Below are 17,753 nucleotides of genomic sequence, written 5' to 3' on the forward strand. Positions count from 1 at the left end.
TGTCTTAATTTTCTTAGTTGTTCAATATACTGCTGTACAGCTTTAACCCCTTGACATACCGTCTTCTTCGCACTTACTGTAATTAGAAATTTTTCGATTGCAATAATTTCTTAGAAGGGAAAGAAAATTGATGCTTATTGTGTGCATAAATTTACTCGAATGCTTAAATATTGATGACAAGAGATTAGAATTTTATCCCAATTTCAAAGGACAGAATAACATCTATACTCAATTAATTATTATCAGAAATTTTCATGACGAGTCGGACTCGTCAAAATACGGCAAGGGGTTAATGAAAACTTTATTATTCCAATCTTACATTCATTAAGCTTCATATCTGTTGACGAAACGTCAATTAACGCGCAGCTTGTATGATTAAAATAAAACTACCGTTAAGTGCGACACAGCTGATTAGCATACAAGGACAATCACATAAAAACATTAAAGGCGATTGTGAGATCAGTTATACTAATTAACGCGACAAGATAACTTTTATTTCACTTTCTATGTAAAAATGTTGAAATGTGAAAACGTTACGACGAGGCTACCAGTTCTGTTTAAAAATATGCATCTAGGGATCTACTTTTTGTTATCTATTTTAATTTCGTTTCCAGATGTTTTCTAAAGATTTTATTCAGTGTGCTCACTTGCAACAATGTTTCTCAGTGTTTACTTTTAATACAATTTTGTTCACTTATTATTTTTGTAGAAGAGCAAAGCGAAAGCGGTATAAGCCATTCCACAATAAGCGAGTACACATTATACGCACGCGTTCTTTGATTTTTATATTTATTTTAAATTGTGCAAATTCATAAATTTTACGAATACATTTTGGTGTTCGATTTTTCAATGTTATTTAACTTTGTGAATTACGAACACATTGCCAAGTATAATAACAGTCGTAGATTCCTGTTGCACGGGTAAAATACGTGTAATTTGAATGTTGAAACGAGATCCTTCAGATCGTTCAGTCGATAACATAACTTAGCCTTTAACGCAATTTTTATTTTTATTTCGTAGATATATATTTTTACCAAATTAATTTTGAATATAGAAAAAATTAAAAATGTAATTTTCAATAGAAAAAGTTCAAGTCGAATGGGGAAAAGTGTTTGAACTTAGAAAATAATTTTAAATTAGAATGTTGAAAAGTATCTCATGTTTTGAAAGAATTCATTTAAAAATGTTTCCATTCGAAGCTCTTCTTTTATTAATAACGGTACAGTAAAAATTGAAACGAAATGAAACTTTTATACGCATATAGAAAAAATTAAACATAAACATTAAATCAACTTTAAGATGCGCATGTTTCACACGCTCTACGTAGCAGAAGTACACTCTCATTCACACATTTACCCACAGAGAGGTCCTGGATATCTTACGATATTGAATTTTATTGGATTGTTACTCGGTCCACGAAACGAGTACTCCGAACAATTTCTTTCCACAATTTATCTTTACTGTCGGAAATATCTGTACTGACGCTTAGCTTGTAAACAAAAACGGACAATTTGGAAGAAGAAGATACGATTATTTGACCCACCTCGTATTTATAATCGTTAATATAATAAATATATAAATAAATATATGAATAATTCGGATCAAGGATCCGAAAAACGAATTGCTCCATCACTCTCAGTTTTCGAAAAAAACGAGCTTTTGTAAAAACCCAAAATTTTCGACAAACATGAGGTATTGCATGAAAAGTAAAAACGTTAGAAAATTCTAATCAGTGTTAAAAGATAGGGGAGAGTTTCCGGAATATAGTGGCATGCAATTTATTAATTGTTTTCGGTCCTAAATAGCAATAAATTAATGTCAAAGTTTAAAAAATTGTCTACGTGCACAGTTTCTGCGCAATATTTTTGTACTTTTACGAAAAGTTGTTTGTCCTGCACAAAAACTCTACTCAGGATCGGATTCTGTAAACATTTCTGAAGAGGAAACGGCCTGGTAAAAGTGTCGGAACGATATACATTTCGAGTAGATCGAGAAAATGTTCGACGGCAACATGTACACGACGTTTTGCCGCCATATCCTTCGCTGCTCGCTTCTCTCTGTCCGACAGGGCCGAAGCTATGCGTAATCAACACCGATGGTGGGATCCAATGGGGCACCCACTTTTCGTAAATAATATTTGAATTTTTTTTAGTACTTCAATGTTCTGTTTTTTTTATATATTTCTGTGTGGGTAATAATCACCAAACTGTGATATATTTCACACAAAAAATCACACCAGAGTATTTGCAGTGGGTAACGAAAATATATTCTAATACTACTATAATTTTGACTTCTACGCCATATAATTAAATAAATATTTAAATATATATTTAACAATATGTTTCAAGAAGTTTAACGTTTTGAAAATTATTATTTATTCATGATCGTATTATCGCTATAATTTAAATGATAACTGTATACATGATATACTTGTAATTCGAACAAATCCAGAATAAAATGAATATATTTGTTTATTATTTTTCTTTTATTATTTCTCCATTTGAAAATTAATAATCTTACTTCTATATTCCTAAAACCATGTTTTTCGTACTTTTTAATTTATGATTCACAGTTTGGTGATTATTATCCACAGAAATATGTAAAAGAAAACAGCACATTCAAGCATTAAAAAAAAAGTCAAATATTATTTACGAAAAGAGGGTGCCCCATTTGATCCCTTCGGCCCTGTCGGACAGAGAGAAGTGAGTAGCGAAGGACATGGCGGGAAAACGTCGCGTACATGTTGCCGACGAATATTTTCTCGATCTACTCGAAATGCACATCGTTCCAACACTTTTACCAGGCCGTTTCCTCTTCAGAAATGTTTACAGGATCCGATCCTGGGTAGAGTTTTTGTGCAGGACAAACAACTTTTCGTAAGAGTACAAAAGTATTGCGCAGAAACTACGCACGTCGACACTTTTTTAAACTTTGACATTAATTTATTGCTATTTAGGACCGAAAACAATTAATAAATTGCATGCCACTATATTCCGAAAACTCTCCCCTATCTTTTAACACTGATTAGAACTTTCTAACGTTTTTACTTTTCATGCAATACCTCATTTGTGTCGAAACTTTTGGGTTTTTACAAAAGCTCGTTTTCTTCGAAAACTGAGAGTGATGGAGCAATTCGGTCTTCGGATCCTTGATCGGGGCGTGAAGCTCTACAAGAATTTCATAGTCGCTATAGGAAATCAGAAAAAAAGTTTGATTTTGTCGGACAGTGTAATCGGCAGAATAATCGTTTCTCCTCTCTACACATTTTATTTATTATTATGTAATAGCTGAGGCCCAATACCTATCCAATGACCTTTATAGGTGACCTTCGCATGAACTTGAATACAAAAAATGTACACACGTATAATCCCAAAATCGCAAAAAATATGACTTTGAGCAAAATTTTTTGTTTATCGTAACTATACTGTGGATCTTTAAACACAAATTCGCACTTCCATACATCATCTTACGAAAATTCGAATTAGAGGAAAGTTTCCTTCGTCAACTAAAGGATTGCTCGTTGTGAAAGAAAAATAAAAATACTATTGGACTATTTTAATTTGTACGTCTTCTTGCATTTAAAAAATCTGCACACGCCGTAAATTCTTAAATATCCGCAGTGTAACCATAAAATTTGCCTCTTCAAATAACAAAATTTTTTACTTTGACGTTTTTCACAGATTATCGAAAACTAGTAGAATATTCAAGGAGGACAAGTTATTTTTTGTTCATTCAGTACAGGCATGGTGGCCTTTTTCTGTAATGACTCTTTCGAAAACTGACTTTGTCAGTACGTTTTGCCAAGCCTGTTCTCGAAAGAGTCATTATGGATAAAGGCCACTATGGAAAGGCACACGAGGAAACCAGGCCTAAGAGATTTGCGCAGCTAGTAGACCTGCTAATTGCTATGACGTGTTTCCAGGTTTATAACATGTTAATTGCTATTAAGCTAGAATGTTACAAGCATACGCGTTTAACTATAACCGCGCAATATTAAAGCGACCTACAAAATCTTAATTTCAAAACTCATTTATTAAGAGGATATATATTCTAGTGTAAATCTTTGGAAAAATCGATTTTTTCACAATATTCTGACGAATCTATATTCCAAATTACGTCTTCAAAACCTCATTTGTGAATTCTTAAAATTAAGAAAGTTACAGCAGATTGATCATTCATAATACGATCAATATTGCAATCAGCAAAACTTGGAATATGTTTTTCTCAAAAGTATGATTTTCAAAACGGTGAGAACCGATAATATCTCAAAATCTAGTTAATCAATTACCTTCCAAATTTAGGCTCATATTCAGTATTCTTATGCCTACAGCCTGTATCAGAACCTATCCACAATTTTGATATTTTGATATTTTTTAAGCTCCGACTATTGAAAAATCAATAGGAAAGATCGATGATCAAATCTCGATATGTTGCCATTTTTTGTAATCATTGACTTTTTCTTTTGTTCCAGTGTCTGCTATAGCCAAACTCATGCTAATTACATAAAGTACTTGGTGTTACTTAATTGTGCAAAGTATATAAAACTTATTTAATAGAAAATATATGTACTCGCATAAGAATCTGCAGTCTATATATGACGAATCTAATGAATATAAGCCCGAGGACCGTGAGATACTTATATTTCAACTACGTACTGTATACTCTGCACGAAAAAATTGATAAATTCCAGGATCTTAGGGTTTCCATCATGCATGGGAATCGATCCCTGACTTTTCAAAAATATGATTTCCAATGCCAAAAGTCTTATTATTAAAAAATTTGTGACGGTCGCGAGGGGGAGTGCTGGACTCAGCCGGGGGTCCACGCTTCTTCGTGGAGTCCCAAATAAGCAAGACTCGTTCGGTGTGACAATATTATTTTATTTTCGGCTCTTGACGATATACAATTGTTACGATTAGTCTACGATAGTAGTATTATACTTAGTTATATTATATTAGTTATGACATGTAGAGTCTGCGCAAGCTTGCATAACTTAGTTCCCATATTTTTACATCTTAACGACTACCTTAAATCTAATAACAGAGTTACTGAAAAACTTACAGTCTAACCTATAAACTAAACACGCACTTAACCTAATTAAAGTCTAAATGTCCTGGTCGACGTCCATGGAGACGTCTTCGGGGGCGTCTTCGGGGGCATCTTCGGGAGCGTTTTCGGAGGCGTCTTCGGGGGCATTTTTGGAGGCGTCTTCGGGGGCGTTTTTGGAGGCGTCTTCGGAGGCGTCTTCGGAGGCGTCTTTCAAGGTCATTGGTCTCCGAAAGCAATTTTTGTTTCCGTTGCGAACTGAGCAGAGGTATATGTAACCTCCGTCTTCGTCGTCCTGGGGATGGGCGCGTTTCCTTCGCCGCACTAAATGGGCGGAGGCGAATTGGCGTGGTTCGGAATCCGGTGACTGCCGAGATGGTCCTGGGGCGATCTCGTTGGACTTGTTAGTTTTTCGCCTCTTGAGTGACAGTTCATTTTCCTCTTTCTTCGAACCACGCTTCCTAAAAGCCTTAGGAATGTTTTCCTTATCCTCTTTTTTCCATGGCTCGAACATCCATACGTGCGGGTTGAGGTGGCGTGGAACTCCCAGCGAGCGGAGGGCGTCCATCCCCAACAGTATCTCGTGGCAGAGTGTGGGGTGAATGAGACAGGACAAAGTAGTTGTCCGTTCGCATTTTTTCAAAGTGACCTGAATTTCCTGGCCAGATTGAGCAGGAAACTTTGTGGTGTCAACGTTGGAGTCCGCGGATAGACACTGGGCTCCATGACTACTGCACCACGCGGCCACGTCTGGGCGGAGGTAGGACCGGCTAGATCCACTGTCCACTAAGGCCGTATACTTGCGATTATAAAGAAATATTTCTAAAAATGTTCTCTTATCAGACTTATTTAAGTCGGTGGAGACATTAGGTTGTGGCTCCGAGGTGGACGATCTTTGCCTCTTCCGCGAAGGGGCTTCGTTGACTCCTGGTTCCGTAATGGACGACGTTGCTGCTTGTAACCGCTTGGGGTTGCGGTGAGATTCTCGTTGCCTGTATCTCTTTTTGCCACATCGATGGCAGTTTCTGTCACGGTGTTCTTTTTTTAACGATTTTCTGGTTTGAATGATCAGAGCGCTGAATTTCTCGTCCAAGTGGTTGATGTAATCCATATCGTTCATCTCGTCGATGGTTCGTTCTGACATCGTGATTATCTGGATGTGCTCGGTAAGTGTCGTTGAAGTTCTTCGGCGATTTCGGGCGAATTGGAATGCAACCCTCAGGCACGGTATCGTTCGTCACACTAAGTGCTAAGGGCTGGTTTGCCGGCAATTTATACCCGAGCCGTAAATTTTTAGCAGCGCGCTGTGACCACCTAGCGGCAACATTGGGAAGCTCCGCAGGACCGTCAGGTAAATATTAAATTACCTGAAAATCAGGTATAAATATTACCTGAAAGTGTTTTCTTGGAATTTTAAACTGCTTTCTATTTTATATAATTATTATATCGTTGCATTATTCTATTTTTTCTTATCGTCAGTCATATAAATTGAGATATCAAATTCTCATTCATCTTGCAAGTTTATTCATTTTTATATTTATTGTGTCACTGTAACTTAGGCTATTCGATCATACGCTCCTGGAAACGTATTTTTTTATAATTTTTATAAACAACTAATTGTTTGTAAAAATTCAACTTTTCTAATGCTTTCCATTTGTTAACATTAAAAAACATTTATTGAAAAACGAACTGGCGAGAAGTTATTATTGGATGCCAAATTAGGCTTACTCAACAATCGAATCGTGTTAGTAAAAGTAATAAATACATGAGGTTTTCGTCGGCGAGATTTATGGCACGGACGCGACGAAGATTAATTTGAGTGTCAGAATTTTCTATTACATTTGACGATCATTTGACGTCCAAGTTTAATTTCCATCTTCCTCAATAACCTGCCATATAAATTCGGTACTTCCGAAGGATCATCGCGAGCATTGTCAAAGGCCGCAATGACTTCATGATTGTGCAATTAACCAGCGCAGTGACAAGGGGCTATTTTTGAGATTTGGGTAATTTTCACATTTCATGACCATTCGATGTCGAACCGTTCGTTTCGCGCCCTTTCCAATAGCCGCGCGGTATCATAAACTGAGCGCGTCATAAACCGAAGGGTCGTTCCAAACCGTACCTGCAAAAAGAATCTTAATGCTAAGTACCGCTAAGTACGGTTAATTTAGAAGAAGTTCGCAACGTTGACGAGGTTTTCGGAAATTACACGTCCAGGTAGTGGACGCACCTCTTCCACCCCTGCGAAAACATAAACTAGGGTCGTTATACGGACTCCCGATAAAAGACGAAACAAACAAACAAAAGTACATTTTGAATCTCTTCGCGTTCACATTTTTCCTCCAACACAGTCGATTGTTATATAATAACAATATCATAATACCATAATACCCGCAACCAATACCATAATATCATAATACCCGCAACCACCGCTCCACCGACCGGATCCCGTTGCCTAATATTAATTTGCCGGGCAACATAATCAGCGATCTAAAAATCAGCGCGTCCGCGATACATTCAATCCGTGCCTTACAACCCCGGATCGGTGCATCAACCCGCGCGCTAATTTCGGTGCATCGCAACGTCAAAACAAATCGCATGGGTTTTTATATTATTTATACGATTTATGGAAGGAAGAACGAGTGAAGATTGCCACGTTACCCATATCTGGGTGACGGCTATGTTTCCGCGTTTCCGCAGTCTTCGTCCAATTAAAGCAGAATTTTGAAGGTAATTTCAAAATTTCTTCGTCCAATTAAAGCAGAATTTTGAAGGTAATTTATAGTAATTTTATTTGTAACACAACTATGACGAGTATAGACAATACAGGGTAACAATAAAGTATGAAGTAAACAAAAAAACAAACATTAAAAATATATACTTATACTAATACTAAAATAAGATAATAAAATATTAAATATACTTATATCTAAATTTGTCTTTAAAATATTGTAACATTTTATTAGTTACGATGGAATTCGTTAAAATATTGTAAACATAATTGGGGTGACTCCGGACACTCAGGACAATACGTTATGGTCTTTTGTACATTTTTTTTTGCGCCGGGAGAAATTTTGCTCTATCGATTCACGCTGAGCGTTCAACGTCTTAATAAGTATTATATTTTAGAAAATGAATGCAAAAAGTGTCATGATATTTGGTCTCAAAATAAAACACTGAAACAATCTTTATGAAAAGTCTTTCAGTTTGAACTAACAAACACTCTGTGTAGCCGGAACTAAAACAAAATTAATAAGTGCTCTGTGTGCGGGAATTGTTTCACATCCAATAGTTGCGCAAGTCTTAACCAAGTGTAGAGATCATCTGTATATAAATATTAGGATATACTGACTAAAATTATTTTTTACTGCTTTTTAATGAGTACAGAAAAAATTTTCAAATTTTAAGAATGGAAGGACAGCTAAATAATTCTCAGATAAATGTTTTGTCTTTTTCTTTAAATAATTTTCAGTAAGCATTTAGAAACTAATAATGAGCAATATCGAACAAATGTATATGTAACAATCCTGTATTTGCTAAATAATAAGCATTAATAAGCATTAATAAATAAATAAATACATAAATAAATAAGTAAATAAATAAATAAATAAATAAATGTTTGTCTTCATGCATACAGTTATTTAAAAAAGTATAGTTTTGGTAAAATAAGACGAAATAGTTCCACTTTATACACTGTGTTTTGTTTACTGAAAGAAGTCAATGTCTTGTCGACTAATTTATTTATTTACTTAGACTCAGGAATTGTATTTGGTTTACATTAATTATCAACCCTGTACATTCATGTGTTTCCATTCATTTCCTTTCTTTTCTATAACTACAACACTCTATTCGCCTTATCTATCCTTTTTTCTATTTTTTCACGTGTCTTTTTTATTTATGCTATCTTCCCTTTTGTAACCTTTCTCCAATCATTCTATGGTTCTTATGCACGGTTTTGAATTTAATCATTCTTCCAGGCATACGTTCCTATTCTATCTAATCCAAAAAATCACATTGGCTGGCCGGAGGTTGCTCGAACAGACGTAAAAAAACAAATTTATAATCTACGAACTCTAATCTGGCAGGTAAATAAATTTGAATTGATAGAAAGACATTCTTGTGATTTCGTAAAATAATTTCAAATTATATTGTTTATTTGTCCACTTTCGTAAGAATAAATACAGTTTCGTAGAAAGTCTTAGGATCATTACGTTAAAATAAATACTGCATCTTGCTAACATTATTGCATGATCCGGAATTATATGTATAAAGATATAAATGCAACAAATGTTTGATTAATTTATGCGACTTTCTTTCTTTGTACAATTTTTTAATTCATATAAAGTTTTTTTTGGAATTGCTCTTTGAATCATTAATTTGCTTTTTAAGGAATAATTTCGACTACATAATATATATATATATATATATTATATAATAATATGCGTAGAACACGATAGTAAATACACATTACATTTGCTTCATTTATTTTCTTTTTTACAGGACTGTATCTCTCAATTACGATTTATTTTACGAAATTTCTTTATAATTACATTAAATAAATTTCTATTTTTCTAAAAAATTTTCTCGAAAAAAGACTGTTATTCTTCATTATTTAATAATGAAATGAATTATTTAGGTCAAAGGAAAAATAACAGGTCAGACCTTACTTCCTATGCCAATGGGTATCGAGGATATTCTTCAGCCAGAAAATTTATCTCCGACTAATCCTAAAACGCTGGACTTGAAAAATAATATTGAGAAGATCGTAATTAAATGGGCGACTCAAATTAATGAGATCTTAAATGAGGAGTTCACCAAGAGGACAGGACCTCCTATACCAGAACAATCTGGTAAATTATATTGATCCTTCTAAAATAATAATATAGGGTGGCTTATAAATCACGAACTAACCGAAAATTGTTTACGACTTTACGACCCATTAAAATATGTAAGGAGTTAAAAAATGATAACTGCCTTAAAATTATTAAAGCATTTTCATTTCTTAATCATACAAATTTCTTCTAACTGTTCAACAAAAAATTATTATGATATCTTCACATTTCCTTTTTTCTTATCTAAAATTGCGTCGATAGCGTTGTATGCATTATTAGAAAAGATACAACATTAAAGAGGAATTTAAATAGTTTGGAAATTTGGTTTACGATAATTTCAATTGTGTTCAGATTATTTTTCTTTAATTTCATTGTAAACTTAAAAACGATATTTTTCAATCTTTATTTAATATCAGCATTGCCTTGTTGATCTGTTCTATTACAAATGAAATAGTGTCCACATTTGTATGAATATATTTAAAAAAGAGCAGAAATATTTTAGTTTTATTTCGTGACAACTCCTCGCATAGAGTTGAGCTAAATTTAATTGTCTGCACGCGCAGGGGGTTGATTTACATGATTGAATTCACACGATCATTTAAATTCTCATGCGATAGAATGCTTTCCAGTCGACCTTACAAAACTGGTAAAACGGTAAAATGTATTGTTAGAGGAATGTAATAAGTAAATTATATCGTTCGATACCGTTGCAGACTACATAAAAAAATATAATACTTGCGTGTTGTATTTATTTATACGAATAAAGCTTCTTTTAATCTTGTTTTATTTTCATTCGAATGCGGGCTTTACTTGAAAAACGTGTCTCGTATGCAACGGCACCAATGTGTCCTTCTTCCTGCGGAGAAAGGAAGGACCATTCGTTTAACGTCCAGACTGAATTATTGTATAAATGGAACGTAACCCAGGCAGTGACTCGCCACGAACATTTCACTGCTGCAACGCGACACGAAGAATACGAAAACAGTTTATCTCAATCAATCAAGCCAAACTTTCTAACGATATCGTCACTGTTACATATTCATGGCAAATAATACGAGAAACCTCGTTCGGGTTCAGATTTGACGAAAAATGTGATGCGAACCTTGACAGTCGATGACGTGCGCGAACGGAAGGTTCAACGTCAGTTCCCAACGTGTAAAATATTATTTAACATCGTAAAAGTATGGATTACTTAAGATTTTCACCTAAAGTATGCCGTTGTTTTTAATGATCTGAGAAAATATGTAAGGAAAGAGACGTTCCACTTAGAGTGGCGATTATTACGTCAGAAAAGATTTTTCGCCCCCCTCTGAATCAAACGATTTTTTCTTCACACATTTTCTGGGACCATTCAAAAAATAGCTGAGTTATTTCAGGCGAGAATCTCAGATCTTTTTTAATAGTTAGACTGCGGACTTTTTTTGCGCATTTACAGCAAAAATGCAGAAACGAAACACAGGGCTGTGAAGACAGAAGAAGAATTTCAAGATACTGCAGCATTGCTTTCTGTTTGATATGAGTGACGATGGTAATTCTTATTGTGCATAAATATCCGCAGACTGCTAATAGCAATTTTCAACATATTCCAAAATATACAGTGTACGCAGATTTATTTTTTTGTAACAATTTTCGAAAATATGAAGGGATATATTTGCGATTATTGGACAGCAAATATTGATGCAAAATAAAAATTGTCGAAGTTGATCGTAAAAAAGAACAAGTTCGATGAGAATGTCTTTTCTCTTTTAATAGACGTAATAAGTTCAAAATCATGTGACGACGTGTCTTAAGTTCTTCGAGTGTCCCTACAGTTCTGTATTTCATCTATACGTTTTAATGATAAATGCACAAGTAATCGTTTTAATTTTGTTGAATCGATCGATCGTTTCAGAGTTGAATTATTGGAGCATGAGGCTGAAGAACATGGAATCGCTTTACCAACAATTGAAAGATCCGAGAGTTGTCAGCATGCGAATGTTTTTGGAACAAATGGAAAGTCCTTATTCGGAGTATTTTACAAATTTGGTCAAGCACGTTGCAGCATGTACGTAATAAGCTTCATTACCTAATAATAGTTAGATCGTGATTTCTGAGTAATCTAAATGAATTTTCCGTTTACAATAATCTTACTATATTTATAAAACAAACGACATACCCTGATTTGAATACTCACAAGATGTGAAGCAGGTGAGACGAATCTCATGTTTCGCTGTATCATGTTGACATCGCAATTAGTTTCTTTATTAGTGTATAATTGAAGACAGGTGTGTTTTTCAATTTCCGAGTCATTCTTATTATACTCGTCCAATTTAGATCAAGTATTGTTCAGGTAATCTCTACGTTCTGACAGAGATTATTTATCTTCCAAAAATATTATTTACAACTTGCAAGAAAGACAATTCCTTTATCAGTAATCTTCATTTGACTGTCATAATTGTAGCACAAATGAATGGTGCCATTTTGGAATTTTTTTCTCAACATTTTAAAGACCTTTTTCAGCCTGTGTTCCTTTATTTGAAAGATCAGGCCTTGTATTGCTAATGGTTTTTTTTTTTATTTAAACATGTGTAGAAATGTGTAAGTTATGGCAGTTCACCTGAGAGCTTTCCAAAAGAACATACTTCGCAGTGGTCAACTTTACTCGGTCAACGCTCATTTGAAATCATGCACGAAAAATATCTCTTTAGTTGATCCTTGAACGAAAGATTTTTCGAAATTTTAATTTTTAACAAACTCCCAAGCGTTCAAATTTTAATTTTTGATGAGAAATAGCTAGGTTTTTAGGCTATACAAACCAAAATGATCAACAGAAAAAAATCCTTCGTTCAAGGACAAGTTTTCCATACGCACAAGAAAGGTTGCGCAAAATTTCGCTCAAAATAATACAATACTTTTCGAGATAAGAAAAAAGAAAGAAAGAAGAAAAGCGTGTTTAAAGTTTCAACTTATGTTTATTCTTAAATATTTATTTTTTACTCGCATGTAAAGCTGAAGTGTGTGTGTGCTGAAGTGCTACACTCGAAAATATCTATTTATTGTTGACGGCGAAACATTCTACCCTCGTGCAATGTTTATTGCGTGCGGCGGTCGGCTGTCAGTTTATTGCGAGAAGCTTTGTTCAGCCGAAACAAATTATTTCGGACTCAGACACCAGAAAGTCCCCGACTGCATGCACGCAGTTAGCTTAATAGAGACCCAGGTCATTAGCCATATCTGGTCAAAATAGGGACCATTTTATGACAGCTTCGATCACGTTGGTAATGGGCCGTTTTGATGAAATTTATGGTGGGCAATGATCAACTCGTTAAAAAGGTTTATAATCGCCTATACCGTAAACTTCCGGAGTTCTTGAAATTAACACTTAATCATCTAATATACAATGACGAGTTTAGGTCGTCATTCATTTCATGTAGACATTGATGAGTCTAACTCGTCAAGAGTTGTTTTCGGCGTGCTCCGTACAGTTATTGAAATAATTAATATAATTAATATCGTTATTCAATAACTAATATAATTTTAATATTTACATTAATTATATGTGAATTAATTGTATTAATTATATATGAAATAATTATATTAATTATTTCAATAAAAAGGTATATTAATTAAATGAATTATATTAGTTATTTTAACTCAATTATAATTGTTCACAACACTCTTGTTAAATGTTCCTCTTTGATAATACAATTAATTATATTTGTACTATGAATTATTGTTAGAGTGTTGATTTTCAGAATTGCGTTAAAAAGAAAATATACATGTACATACATTTTTTTCTTTTTAACGCAATTCTGAAAAGAATTGAAAAAGGAAAAAATATATGTATATGTATATTTTCTTTTTAACGCAGTTCTATTGCTTATATGTATAATAATACATTTACCAATGTAATACCATTTCTTAATCAAAACGTTCAAAACGTGGGTATTATAAAATAGGATATTTCGCACGTAACAGCTCACACTTTCTTTCTTTTCATGGACACAGTATTTTGCATATGTAGCAACGAGAACTTAACGAATATCAATTCTAAAAATGCGTATATGACAATAAGTAAATTTGTAAGAATCTTTACTGAAAGAAAATAGCTTTAATTGGACGATATTCATTTTTCGGGTTCAAGGAGCCTCCTCTTAGGTGGTTTCGGGGTTAATGAATTGTCTACAGATTATGCACTAATTGTGAGAGGCAATATGATACCAAGAAACCATCCCACAGTCTCGTGCATGAGATTGATCTGCGTGCATGCAACACTTTGCTTACGTAATGTTGATTGTACATTTTTTTTTTTAAATGCTTCCTTAAGGTTACATCAACTACTCTGTTATTAGCGACAGATTATATTTCGTCGCCTTCCGGTAGTATAAAGAAAAACAGCTATAAGACACGTAGTTTCAAGCGACTATTATTGTCGAACGAGTTTTTCAATTTCAGCGCTACTAGAAACCAGGGATATTAATTTGTATCTGAAACCATTGGAGCACAATTTTCGAGATGTAGAGAGCTGCGAGTTCAAGGATCTGTCAGTCAAGTTGAAAACACTGTTACATTGCGCCTGTTTAATGTGGGCGAACGCAAAATATTACACCCTCGAAAGAATGATTGCTCTGTTACAAGAAATTTCAAATTTGCTGATATCTCAGGTATATAACTCTTAATGCGACAGGTAAGTTAACTGCGATAACGTAGGTTAACATAATGCAGTTAACATAATTATTTTATAGACAATAAACTACGGAGTGTCTCAAATGCGATTTCTGAGATTATTCGAAGTAACTTTTTCCTCGGCGAAAATATATTCTCCGCGGTTTTGTTAACGAGTTATTAATAAAAAACGCATGACCAATCAGCCACAGCTGCACTCGCTTTCTGATTGGTCCACAGTTTTCCTTAATGACTCGTTCACAAAGTCGCAGAGAACATTTTCGCTAAAGAAAAAATTATTGCAAATCATCTCAGGAATCACACTTTTCAAGAGCTTACAATATCTCTGGACACTCATATCATCATAGCACAAATATGCTATAAAGGTCATTATTTTAAATAACTTTATTCTATAAAAGTGTTCTATTAAAGGTTAAACAAATTTTGCTACATTAAACTTACGATTGTTATTGTTGTAAAACGTATGATTGTATTTTGCGTGTTACAACAGTTATGCTAATTGCTGATGTTTGGATATTTGAAATGTTCCAGTTGATGTGTTATCATTGACAATATACGCGATCTTGAACTATAAATTGTATCTCAGTTAAATAAACGTTATATCTCTAAATTATTTATCACTTTTGATCTATCATTTCTTATCTTGGTGAAATTAAATTCTCATGTATTCAGAATAATCTAACATTATTTTTTATATACGATTTTCTGCAAGGGCTTCATTTGTATTTGTCGATAAATCACAAAAAATTTGAGACAATTGTGCATTGAATATGAATATTGCAGAAATGTTTAAATTATTTCGTACTAACTCTCGATATTTAAACATTGTATTTTATTAATGAAAAATACGAAAAGGAATACAGAGAATTTAATGCTTATTCACCATGTTTCAATTAATCTTATAATAAATATTAGGGGTATGAAAGTGAAAGTTGCCTAAAACGTAATGGACTTGGTTAGCGATTAAAGTGCAACTGGCTTCGTTGATCGTGGGAATACAAATTGCCTGTTTGACTTCTAGAAAGCAGGCTTACTTAATTTCTGCAATGTATCAATTATAATTTTTAACATGATCGCTACAAACCAGTTGTTTCGGTAGCGGCCTTCGGTAGTTTCAATTATTCATCAAGTGCAATGTATCTTCTCTTGGAAATGTGAACGAAGATAGTGACAGATTCGATAAATATCATGTTATCCAGCATAGTTTTGAATTACAACCTGCATAACGTTAATCTGACTTTCCTTATGTAAAACGCAAAATCGTGATCGTCACACGTATTTGACGCTGGTCGTGAATAAATTAACATAGTGGGTTGCACTCATTCGTTCGTAACGTTCCGCTCTAGAGTGGCTTGGAAAGCAGTACAATTTTGTAGTTAAAGTTACATTAAACTTTTCGTGTATGTAAGCAAGGTTTATTTTTAACATTCGATTGTTTGCAGATATTTATTTCAAAAAGAGATATTTATTTTCATGGAAAATAGAAATTTTATTGACAAAGAAGAAATAATCAGAAATTTATTTTGTGCCAATAACATCCTATTTGAACAGTGTCATATTGTTAGTTAAAACAGAAATTAAAAAATTTTAATATGTCGCTATTTTAACCAATGGGATACAAAAACTTTTTCGAATTTTAATTGAATACTATTGTGTGTGTTACACCGAAGGGGTCCAAAAAATTTTAGCATTTTAATTTAACATTATTTTTTTATCAAAGGGGTTCTCAACAAAACTTCTTGGAATTTTAATTGAATCCTTTAAAATTCTAATTTTGAATTCTTTGCTCAAAATTTAATCACCTTTCTCAGACAACTTTTCAACTTGTCTTATTATAACAACTATAAAATTAATTTGGTAATCATCGAAAGATTGGTAATCTTTAATCTCGGTAAAATAGTGTTAAGAATCACTTTACCATAATATGTACATGGAAGATGTGGGGAAATATATAACGTTACGAAACATTCCTTTAGGTAAAGCAATTTACTATTATTCGTTGCAGTCAGTGAAGCATATAAATCCATCGACGTTATTCGAAGCAGATATCGATGAAAATAAAGCGAAGATTGTGGAAGTCGCGCCCGTTCTTGAGAACTATCAAGACACCTTTCGATATTTCAAGGAAAAAGTCGAGATTTATTTCAAAGGGCCTAGTGATCCTGTACTTTGGACGTTCCATGAAAAATTAGTTTTCGATAGGATCCACAAGTTTGAAAAGAGACTTAAGGAAGTCGAGGTTAGATAACATTTATTTTTTGATGGCGTATAGTCGATACTGGGTATTCCAACTGAACAAGAACATCCACAAAATTCTGTAAATTATAACAATTGTTGCATATAGAACACATACGCACATAATTTTACATTGGATACATTTCATATTAAAATGTCAAGATTATATGAAGACGCTTTTTTAATTTAACGCTATTTTATATAATATATTATATATATAAAAAAATAATGTTAAATTAAAAAAGCATCTTTTAACTCCATTAATATGTTTAATAACCCCATTATCAAAGGGGTCAAAAGGCGTCTTTTGACATTTTAATTGAGCACTATTTTTACCAAAAAGGTCAACAGACACTTTTTTAAATTTTAATTGGACACTCTTTTCAACAAAGAGCTCGAAAGAGACCTTCTGAAATTTCAATTTTAAATTCTTTGCTGAGTTGAATAACTTTCTTGAGTTGAGTTTTCAATCTTCCCTATGATGATTACCCAGAAGATCGGTAAAAATAGTGCTAATTAATTGTTGAACTGGTAGACAAATCGAAGTCGAAAACAAATTTATATGTGTATATATCGTATAATTTCTTTACATACTCTCTTTTTGCAGTCGTTATTCGACGTTGCTCAAGACTATTTGAAATTAGAACGAATAGAAATGTCGGGTTTAAAGGCGAGATCACTGCTTAATATGACTCTCGAAATTTACGAAGAATTCAATAGAGCGTATCAATATTTCGCAGAGGCGCCTTATGAAATTCTTTCACCCGACGAGACGCAATTCACTAACGATTTAGAAGACTTCTTCACAAAAGTAACCTATTTTTATTTTTAAATAGCAGTACACCGATAAAACGAGCAACGAGGATACGAAAAAAAAACAACGGCTTTCGGAAATATTAATATAGAAAGATTATTTTCATACGAAAGGTGGAGCAATTTGATCGACGTCTGGCCAGAATTTTTGAACAAGTA

The 17,753-nt window shown here is 33.5% G+C and overlaps 1 protein-coding gene across 1 annotated transcript; it reads left to right on the forward strand.

The window, feature by feature from the left end:
* Positions 1-6,203: 6,203 nt before the first annotated feature.
* LOC143260419 (dynein beta chain, ciliary-like) lies at positions 6,204-17,622 on the forward strand. Its single transcript, XM_076525684.1, has 6 exons — positions 6,204-6,212; positions 9,686-9,899; positions 11,773-11,925; positions 14,274-14,524; positions 16,552-16,785; positions 17,389-17,622. Exons 1-6 carry the CDS (start codon positions 6,204-6,206, stop codon positions 17,611-17,613), a joined length of 1,086 nt encoding a protein of 361 aa, XP_076381799.1. The 3' UTR covers positions 17,614-17,622.
* The last annotated feature ends 131 nt before the right edge of the window (positions 17,623-17,753 follow it).

This window comes from Megalopta genalis, chromosome 12 (genome assembly GCF_051020955.1).
Source record: "Megalopta genalis isolate 19385.01 chromosome 12, iyMegGena1_principal, whole genome shotgun sequence".
NCBI lineage: Eukaryota > Metazoa > Arthropoda > Insecta > Hymenoptera > Halictidae > Megalopta > Megalopta genalis.

Coding starts and splice junctions, on each gene's coding strand:
- LOC143260419 (XM_076525684.1), top strand. Junction 11,926..14,273: donor GGTCAAGCACGTTGCAGCAT/GTACGTAATAAG, acceptor TAAGACACGTAG/TTTCAAGCGACTATTATTGT. Junction 16,786..17,388: donor AGAGACTTAAGGAAGTCGAG/GTTAGATAACAT, acceptor CTCTTTTTGCAG/TCGTTATTCGACGTTGCTCA.